The sequence below is a fragment of the Rhincodon typus genome, chromosome 1 (genome assembly GCF_021869965.1).
Source record: "Rhincodon typus isolate 14 chromosome 1, sRhiTyp1.1, whole genome shotgun sequence".
Classification (NCBI taxonomy): domain Eukaryota; kingdom Metazoa; phylum Chordata; class Chondrichthyes; order Orectolobiformes; family Rhincodontidae; genus Rhincodon; species Rhincodon typus.
Genome location: NC_063332.1, coordinates 106,193,161 through 106,204,241, shown reverse-complemented (window position 1 = coordinate 106,204,241; position 11,081 = coordinate 106,193,161). Strand labels below are relative to the sequence as shown.

The 11,081-nt window shown below is 40.1% G+C and overlaps 1 protein-coding gene across 1 annotated transcript in view; it reads right to left on the bottom strand.

Annotated features, from left to right (window-relative positions):
- Nucleotides 1-10,539, bottom strand: part of LOC109918418 (AF4/FMR2 family member 1-like) — a 167,067-nt gene extending 156,528 nt beyond the window's left edge. Inside the window, exon 1 of the mRNA XM_048604209.1 lies at nucleotides 6,940-10,539. Within this exon, the coding sequence (XP_048460166.1) occupies nucleotides 6,940-6,956 (17 nt within the window). The 5' untranslated portion in view covers nucleotides 6,957-10,539. The remainder of the gene's footprint in view (nucleotides 1-6,939) is intronic.
- Between the last annotated feature and the right edge of the window lie 542 nt (nucleotides 10,540-11,081).

The following is an 11,081-nucleotide window of genomic DNA, read 5'->3' as shown; positions in this document are numbered from 1 at the left end:
CATCTGTGACAAAAAAAAATCAGTTAATGTTTCAGGTCTGGTGACCCTTCCTGAGAAAATGGGAAAACGTTGGTTTGTATGCAGAAAATAGGGAGGGGGATGGGGTAGGGAGTAAATGATAGGATAGATCCCGAAGAGACAGGAGAAGGGCAGTTGGATAGCAGTATTCGAGCAAAGCTCAACACAAGCTGGAAGAACAACAGAGATAGTAAGAACTGCAGATGCTGGAGTCAGACATAACAGCCCGAAACATCAACTTTCCTGCTCCGCTCCTCCAGCTCCACACTGTGTTATTCTCTAGTAGAACAACACCTCATTTTCCATATGGGGACCCTGCAGCCCTCCAGACTCCATATAGAGTTCAATAATTTTAGGGCCTAAACTCTCCCATGTCCTAGCCCCCTACCCCACACACCAGGCCGTGTTATCACACAGCCTGCCATTGCACACCACCTACTGTTAGTCACTAACAGGCCCCATTAACAACTATTCACCCTCCCAGTCAGATAGTTATCAACTCCTTTGTCTGTTCAACTGCTCTTCTCGCTCTATCCTATCATTTACTCCCTACCCCATCCCTCTCCCTATTTTCTGCAATTTAAACCAACATTTTCCCAGCTACCATCCATTCTGAGGAAGGGTCAGTGGACCCAAAACATTAACTGATTTTTTTTCTTCACAGATGCTGCCAGACCTGCTGAGCTTTTCCAGCAACTTCTGTTTAAATAGTGACATAGGATCGGTAAGGAAAAGCTTAGTCATACAGTCTAAGGTCTTTGTTTTATGAAATATTGCAAGGCAAATCTCTTCGTCAAATCAATTAAGTAGTATCAACGTAGGCTGTTGATTCAGCCTTTAGTTTTTACAGGAGGGCAAGATAATAAATTGTACTTTTATTATTCCCTTGAATATTAAATAGAGTATGTTTATAAAGTACTACCTTTTGATTTGGTGCAAAGTGGTTTCTGCGATGCTTGATACTAAAGTTGCAACCTTGATTGCAAAGAAGCACAAGCACATGCCCAGGAGGGAGAATAGTATTTACAATGACATTTGACACCACATGATGAGCAACACCAGCTTGGTGTTGAAGTGTCAAGGGAGGCTTCTTGGAAACTTTAAAAAATTCCAATAAGTTAAATGTTTCCAAAAATATGAGCAACATTACCCATGCTAAACATTTTAACATTCACCTCATGGGGGAAGGAGTAGTGCATACATACTATGCATAAGCAAAATCATCTTCTGGGCCAAAGAATCTCATACCTAATCAGGGGGTATAAGTATGGGAAATTCTGGCTGGAATGGACACTGCAGCTCCTAGTCTGAGATGTGTAAGTACAGGAAAAATCATTTTGAACATATTAATGAAATTTTTAAAAAAACGAGCAAAGTAAAAACCACTTTGCACTAAAACAAAAGTTAGAACTTTATACATTCAGGATTTGATGTTTATAATCAAAATACAATTACTTCTATTACCTTCTGTAATAATCAAAGGCTGAATCTACAAGCTGTGTTGATGTTACTTGTGTTTCAATGAGGAGATTTGCCTTGCAATTTTTCACAAAATAAGTACCTTAGACCATATTACAGAGCTTTTCCTTATCAATCCTTAGTCAGCATTAGTATGTTAATATTGATAATTTAAGAAAATAAAATAAATACATGAAAATTATTTTTAAAAAAAACAAATACGAAAACACCTAGCAAATCTGGCAGCATCGGAGGAGAGAAAATTAGAGTGAAATGTTTCAGGTCAAGGACCTTTCTTGTAACTGAGCTGGAGTCAAAATAGCATTGCATCAGAATTATATTCAAGTTATCTTTAGTTTATGGTGGGAAATAAAGTTCAACTTACAGCCTGCATTCGAGTTTGTGTTTACCAGTATTGCTGAGTTTCATTACACTCTGGGACCAATGTTTTGTCAATATCCGTAATAAAGCAACATGTGCCAAACAAATCATTCCTCTTCAAAATTATTTGTTACAGAAAGTGTTCTCAGAATTTCAACATGATAAGACATTCTAAAAACGTGAGTATTATTTTTAAACAGTCTTAGTTTAAAAGTACTGCTAAACACCAAACTGGACAGTGAGCACCTAGATTAGAAGACAAACTATCAAGGTTCCACAGCATGGTTAAAAAGGTCATTCAGCCCGTCATGTCCACACTGATCATCAAGTACCTATCATCCTAATTCTAATCTTCCAGCACTTGGCTTGTAGCCTTGTATGTTAAAGCATTTAAAATGTTCATCTAAATACTTCAAAATGTCTTGAGGGTTAACTTTCAAATGCAGACACGTCATAATGCATTGATTATAGATCTCCCACTAATAGTCTTACTTTTTTTTGGAAAAATTCACGAGGCCACAATTATTTGCCAAACCTTGGTTAAAAACAACTAGCTTGGACATAGCAACAGGGAACAGGACTGCTGGTGCCATAACTTTAACATTTTTCTATTATACTGAAGTCAGCATTAACTTAAGCCATACCAATCCCAGCAACAGCTTTAACACTCATCTCTATAAACTGTCAACTAACTATGCAACCCTTTTGAAAAAATAATTTTATACTGGGATATGGTGTCTACATTTTACCATTAAAAAGGAAGAAATACAAAATACCCTAGTCCAGCAGGTTAAACATTTAGCCTTTAAATGGATTTAGATTATTCCAAGAAATTAAAGATGAAATCCCTGGTCTTTCACTCTTTTTCTGCTCTTAGCTAGTATTGCTGGCAGTACCGACTTCAGAATATCCCTGGCTCAAAATTTTAAGAAAACATTAGGACTGGTCTTGACACATCACTGTACAATGGACTCAAATTTTATCATGTGATTCTAACAGTAGGTGCCATGCTGACATGATAAAATAGGAGTTTAACTCCAATCTTTGGTAATTAATTAGATGAGCATTGGGCTAGCACATGGAAAATGTCCAGTCAGGCTTCATCCTGACTTCCAACATCCCTTGTAAACGTCTTGGTCCTTTCCTAAGGGCTGGAAACTTGAAAAACATGATAGTTTCTCCAATCCAATATAACTGGTCCCCTAATCCAGAGATTTAAAGACAAATATACAGCACAGCATATTACTTTATATATGCAATACTACAAGTATCTGGTAATTGCGAAAACCTGAAAAGGTGAGATGGGCACTATCTTCAATCTCAGCTCAGTAATTAGTCAAATTGAGTCCTTGAGGAAACAGAGTACATTGTTGTGGCAGGGTACAATCTCATAAGATGTTTCCCTCTTCCAATGCCCTCCCAAAATGGTCAACTTCCAGAGGTCACAGTCATCACTGACTGTCAGTGTTGTCTTCGTAGCAAAGGTAAGGACTCCTTGGAAATTGTGACCCAGTGGCAAATTCACCTTGTCCCGCCAAAAACAACGGATGCAACTGGGACAGTCAAGGAGGAAACTGCTCAACCTTTTCTCTTGCCTAGCATATGCTGTCCAGCTCTCACCGCTATTAGAGGAATGCAGTCAAGGACATGGAGCCTCAATTAGATTGTTATTGTTCTACATTCTCTTACTCAGCATGAGCAAAACAGCTGCAGCTACTGAAATTCACTGCATCCAGTATCATGTGGCAAATAGCTTTATGTTGATGGCTCCATAATTAACAACAATCAACAACCTGCAGCATTACGTTGTCAATACTGATAGATGCCAGCATTCTGGGCCATGACATCTGTATTTTGATACAAAACCTTTCGATTCAAATTACTCGAGAAACTCAGGAAGTCCAGCATCATCTAAGGAGAGAAAGCAGAATGACATTTCTGGTCCAATAACCCTTCTTTCGAGGAAGGGTCACTGGGACTGGACCAGAAACATTAACTTTGCTTTCCCTCCACAGATACTGTCAGACTTGCTGAGTCTCTCCAGCAATTTCTGCTTGTGTTTAAATTTCCAGCAAGTGCAGTTCTTTGTTCTAGTCTGTCTTTCTGATGTTGAGTACATTATTTTTCTAACCAATAATAACTTCTATCAGTGGCTGTTACCAACTTACTACTACAGACTGGAGTCTGGGCACCTGGATACACAACTTGTAACAGTGAGACATAGCATTCAGAGTGATAAAGAACTCCTGAATTTTACAAGTTATTGCAGGGATGGTCAGGGTGCTGAACACCGAGCTCCACACTTGTTACAAGTAAGATTGGGAGTTAAGGCAGATGTTGAAAGTTTGCTACTTTTCTGTACTCTGGGTGTCTTTCACATGAAGGGCAATTCTAGAGCACTAAGCATGTTGGATATGGAATACAAAGCCCAGACAGAACAGACTGGATGAGTTGGATGTGGTCAAGTCAGGCAACATGCATTTTGGTACACTGCTGAATTTTAATTTTTTTTAAAATGCGTTTTAAAACAAGAGGCAAATTCTTCTAATACTCAAAATGAATTTGTCAGAATGTTTTCCTCTTCTCATCATACAATGTTTTAGCACTACAAGAATAGAAATTTGTTCAGAGTAGGATATAGTATAGCTTAACAATAGAGCAGTGAAAAATACAAAAAACTTTTACTGATTGGTTGACAAAATTAAACTCTTCTTTCAGATTCCCTCGTCATGAACCATTGCCTGGTTTAATCTGTCAGGCCTCTGCCAGTCTTGCTCTAAATTCATTAGTAAGACAAATTCATCAGTACAACAAAAGCCCTAAATTAGCATTTCCTTAAAATTTGGGGAAATACCTTGGCCTAGGCTCTGCTTGTGATCCAAACAGCTCTACGCACACCTGCTCGATTTTAAGCCTGTACTTTGCCAGCTATTGATGAGGTGGACACAATAGTCTGGCTTCATTTACTGCTGACTTAACACTTAACATGGAAAAGTGACTCGTAGCACTAACAGAACTTTCAAATTCTTGTCAAAGAAGGTTTCAATCCAATCCGTATCGAGAAACATCTCAACTACCACTCAGTTCCCAGGTTTCACTGGTTTGTCAGTCCTTATTGAGGTCAATTGCTTTCTTCTTGGAGGGAATAAAAAGGAAGAGGTGAGCATAGAAGCCTATATTCACAATGCAAACTAAGGTGAATAATTTAAGTCAATATTATATTTTATAGCTATTAGTGCTAGAAGTACATAAAATAGATAAATCTATGAATAATTCATTCATTAAAGTTCTTTATATCTATCATTGAGCACTCAAATTGTTTAGAGTTTCTCTCCAATATATCCCAGACAGCCTTGAAGAATCAGTTGTTGCCTTTTCTGACATGTGCGTATACTGACATGCACTTTGCAGGAGAGGACCCTAGATAAGGATCAGAGTTTTAAATTCCAGCTGATCTTCCTTTCACTGCAGAGCGACAAGAACAATTTTAGCCATACTGCAGCCCTGACTAAAAGCAGCTAATTCAGCAAAGTTAACAGTGTTCAAGTTAGACACTGAAGCATCAGGAAAACTTGCATGCACACAAGTTAATGCTTGCAATGCAATACCCATTGTTCTAATAATTTCTGCTTTTTGAATGGCATGTTAAAAACCAAATGCTACTTAACTACACCTGAAAGCAATGATTAAAAATCACTTCAAAAAGGAGCAATTAAAATGAGAATCTGTTAGATGAAAAGTGACAGTTGAGCAAATATGAAGGGGTCTGGGTAGCACGGTGGGTTACCAGACTATTCTTTCCGTTCTGGAACTCCAATTGGAATCCAGCCCAGGGCGACAGGGAAGTCCCCTTTCTGTGCCAACAGTAAGGGTCTTACTGAAAATGGACTAGGATTGTCTCAACCCAGTTCTTCAGGAAAACGAAAATTGCATACCTCTGCAGTTTTGATGCCAATCCAGACTAAAACAGTCCATCCTCTAACACTGACATTCTTGCTTCATGAGCATTAAAAAGAAATCAGTCAACAGGTAAAATCATAGTGCTTTAAAGGCTTTAAAAAAATAGGCTTAACTAATAAAGAGAGACCATGTTTTTGTCAATACATGTCAAAACTAAAGAGAGCAATGCTTGAAAAGCCTTGGAGTAAAACAACAAAGATTGGAATGATGATAAATAGCAACAAGATTAATCTAAGTGTAAAAAGAAAAATTATATTAAAACATCCTCTGAGGCAGTCAAGGGGCAGATAACTGTAACAAATAGTATGGATGTTATGCAATACATTGGAATTCAGCTGGAGCCCAAAGTCGTATTCTATTGGACTAAATATTCCAAAATGTATCACTCATCAGGCCTACAAAATTAAATTTGACTATAATTTACAAACACGTTTTAAAGGAGAATTGGCACAAGTTGATTTTGAAGTAGTAGAAATCTACAAGTGCAGACACTGCAGAGTTGTATTTGAACGAATCTCAAAATCAAGTCAACCCTAATAAAGTAGGGTATCCTCTTTATCAAAACAAACATCTTGAAAAAGACACCTATTACGCCACTCAATTTCTGAGCTGGTTCAGGAAATGTACAAAACGTACACACGAAGCACAGACCTAATTTCAGATTAAACCAGATTCCAATGCATTCCAAAGTTTTTAAGCATAATTCTGAGTTAAGGTATCATTATAGCTTTATTCCAACAGTAACAAACTAAAATATTGTGAATGAATTGTCGATCCAGTCACTTTCAGCCGACTATATTATGTGCAAATCAGATTAACAATTCAATAGAATTGTTTGTTTATCGCGGCGGGGTCACTCACTCAGCATCCAGCCAAAGAAACACTTTTAGAACTTTTCAATCAGATTCGTGTTTGGCTGTAACGAATGCCAGTTAAACGTTTCCTTTCTGACTTTGGGAGGTGGCTCAAACAGCAAGTTTCAGATGCTTACATTTTTAAGTCTTTTCTTTTCTTAAGTTCTTTTCTTTCCCCCGGCACTGACTTGAACAGGTTCAGTAACAACCGGAATAAACAGAAACATTTCCCCCCTGCAGAACACAGCAGCTGCTCGGTGTCACCTACCTGGAGTGAGTGGCCATGGTGCCGTTTGGTGAGGCAGCTTCCAGCGGCTTGCCATCAGCTTTAAAGCAGGTTTCCCCCTAACGCTGCACACATAGCCCCTGCTCCGTTCCTGAGAATGAGGGGACGAAAACTGCTACGTCTCTCACTCTGCTGGCAGCCGGCCTGGGACATTCTCCAGCTGGGGCTACGGCTGCAGTTTTGCTGGGTTCAGTTCCCCAGCTCAGCCTTGGCTCAGTTTGCAGCTGATAACCATCCGGGCACTCGGCGGCGGCAGCAGCACCAGCAAACACACACAGAGAGAGAGAGAAACAACCATTCATTCAAAGATCAAGGGGAAAGTATAGCCCTCAAGGCAGACCGGGTAACCCGCTTCAGAAAACACACCAAGCACCATCCAGGTTTCTGCCGTCACAATTGGTACCAGTCAATTAATTCATTTTTCACATGAAACCCCAGGAGGTGCAATCTGCTCTGTACTGGGAAAGCTAGCTGACAGTGGAATGGTGCAGTCCACTCGCCTTCCTAATTTGGAAATGTTATTTGGGGCCAGACAAGTACTTAGCAGCGGCTCTTAGTGCAGGAACATATTGTCCTATCACAATGCACGGAGGTGGAAGCCGCTGAACTGCCTGCCCTGCTATGGGGGCGGGGGAGGTAAAAGGCAGAGAAAGAGAGAGAGGGGGATACACACGGAAGTTGCGAGCCAGCGCGGCGCTGCAAGTATCAAACTGCGGACTGGAGCAGAGCAAAACGTGGAGTGTTGCGGCGTTCAGACCACAACAGAGCTCAGGAGGGAGTGTGGCAGCGTTCAATCTGCAGCACAGAGCCTAGCTGAGCTCAGGAGGAACGTGGAGCGCGTTTGGCAGGTTCTAAGAGTAAGGTGGCACTTGGGGAGCATTTAGACTGAAATGCAGAATCTGGCTACGTTTACTTGGTACAGCATAGCAGCATTCGGATTGGAGCATGAAATATGGCAGCATTCAAGAGCAACGCCGAAACTGACAGCTTTCAGAAAGAGTACGGAGCCTGGAAGCATTGGGACTGCAACAGGGAGCCTGGCAGTGTTTGGGCCCGAACGCAAAAAGTCCTGCAACTCTCAGTAGAAAGACGGAGCGTTCAGACTGGAAACAGTCCACCTGCCAACTGAGAGATGAATTATCATGGAATATACAAATGATAGTGGAAAGCATGATGTTAGTAAGATATCAGCGATGGAGAATAGAGAGAGATAAGAAGCATGGTAAAGAGAGAGGCCTTAGTCATTGCACTAGCGAACTCCATCCAGCCACACGTAATGGTTAAATATAGGTAAATGTGTGTTTCAGTACTGAAGATAGTGAGAATGCTGGACAGAATAAGAATTACACCAGACTCTAAACATTAACTTTGTTTCTGTTACCACATATACTGCCAGACCTCCTGAGTTTCTCCAGCATTGCCTATATTCATTCCAGATTTCCAGCATTTGTTGTAGTTTACTTTCCTTACAGTAAGTAGATGAACTGGGATGCGAATGACCCAGAACAGGGATAACTTAGTAAAGTCAGCAGTCTCTAACAATGTACATGTAGACATTCAAAGGCCCAGAAATATTAAAAAGTATGTAAATATGCGAATAACAAGGTTAACATAAAGCATGTTGGCTGTATTGGAAACCTTCAGAGCCAGGTTCTGAAATCAAATCACACCCCATGAGATGCTGCAGAGAAAAAAAAGATATCAAAGGCTGGGGTAAAAACTCGAAATACTTTGAGGACAAGGCACCTGAGTGAGAAGACTCAGAATGGTAGCAAAGACCCTCAAAGGCCTTTGAAGCCAAAGCCACACATTAGCAGGATTCTGAAGCGCAAGCATGTATAATCGGAAGACTTGAAGTAGAAGAAGGAACGAATCTAGGTCCTCTCCCAGGTCAACATGACGCAGTGGTTGATCATGATACCAGCTCCAGTGGGGACGTTGCCATTGCCGTAATTCAATTCAACAACACAATAGAGCCATAATGAGGATAAAATTTTGGAGCTGTGGAAATGACAGTTACAGTGCTGCAGAACAGCATTAGATTTGCAGACAAAGGAGCAATGACACCAAATCTACATATTTTCCTAGGCTGTTGTAGGTCCAATAGCAGATGATGCCCTGCTGAAACATAGCATGGAAGAAAGTGCTGTGGAATTCAAAGCATATATTTTGGTTTTTGCCCAAATTGTACGTTTACCCAAGGTGAATTCTCATCATAGAAACAGCAAAGATCAACCGGCAATTTCAATGACAGGGACAATCAATTGAGGCATTTTTAACAGATTTATACATGTTCTGGTATGGAGCTTGAAATTAATTAGAGATTACACTGTAGTAGGTGTCAGTATGAGAAATTGTAATATTTCCTTCAGTCTAAGGAGGACCATGTGTTCGGTAAGGTAATCCAAAATGCTATTCAGATGGAGACCTGGGTCCAAAATCAGCTTTGTCTTTGAGGAAACATGGTGGATTCTTCTGAAACAGTAAGAAGTGTGGGACCAAAGGTAATGTCGTCATCCTCCCAAAAGCTTGCCAAAACAGCAGGACAACAGCATTGACCATATTTAGGTTATTCAAGGTGTGGATCAAAGTAATACCACAATGCAGTGAGAGCCTGTGGAGAAGCTGAGTGCTATCAATATGGGAAATTGAGCTGGGATATAATAACCCAAGAAATACTGGAAAGCAGCAGTACTTTCTTCGCCACAGAACTGGAGAAGATATCCCACCAAGGGAGACTTTCTAGAAAAATAGGAATCATATGGAAAAGAAAACAGTTCGAGAAATTAAGGATGAGGACCAAAAAAATTAGTCAGCATTTCTAGGTGAGGTGAAACACAGTCAGAGTCATGCAGTTCGGAAACAGACCCTTCAGTCCAACTCATTTGCTCTGACCCGACATTCCAATCTGAACTAGTCCCATTTGCTGGCATTTGGCCCATATCCCTCTAAACCATTCCTATTCATATACCCATCTGGATATCTTTTAACAGAGATTCTGGATCATCTTAAAGGTTTAGGAGTTTCAAAACAAAGTTCAAACTTGATGGGCAGCTGTTTCAATACTGGCTGACAGCCTGTCAAATTTGAAGTTAATGAATGTTTCACCTTCAAACATGGAACTGCAAGATTCAGGCACTATAGATCTTCAGGTTCATGGAACAATTCACTACAAAACACTGCCACAAAGGATGAGAAGTCAGTGAGCACTCTATGTACTCAAGAATAGGGACACTTGAATATAAAGTATACACACATGTAATTCTCTAGGTCTGTCTCTTAGAGATAGAGAATACAGTGCTCCAAAAAAGTGGAAGAGAATTCCAAAATGAATTTCTGAGAGTAGGAGAAATACCACATTGCAAGAAGATGCTACGCTCATCCTCTGTACACTCCAAAGAATATTTCTCAAACACTATTAGAAAAGATGAAATCTCAAGTTAGATAACATGGTAAAAAGAAATCATATCACCAGGAGCAGAACTGACACATGGCACTTAAGGTTGGCAACAGTTCCTAAACTAGGTGAAGAACTAAAATTGTATGTACATCTGATCAGTTAAATAAAGGAGTTCAAAGAGAAATCCATCCAATTTTGTCAGTCAACAACAGTTTAGCCAAATTAGCAAGAAACAAGTTCTTTACTCAACTAGACATAAACAGTGGATATGGGCAGATAACCAGAGTCAGGATTGCTAACTATGTTATACTATTCAGATGATATTGGGGTTTTAACTATTTACCACTTGGAATGTCATCTGTGCAGGAAATTTTTCAGAGAGCGATGTCAAAAATTCAGAAAGTAAAACGGGGAACTACTTGACACGTGGACTATACCTTAATGCATGGTCAGACAGAAAAGGATCATGACTGTAAGTTCAGGGAGGTGTAAAGGGCACTACAGAATGCAGACCTCACACTAAACGAGAAATGCCAATTCTCAAAAACAATAATTACACTTTTGGGAAATAATGGCCGATACCCTGTCAAGCAGAACAGTGGATCAAGCTGACAAAAAAAATTAGGTGTCTTTGTTGTCCAGACGTTCCAGGGATGAGTACAGGGCTAGGGATATGGCATCCCTGCGGACCTGTTATGTCAGTTGGCAAACTGTAGGGGATCGA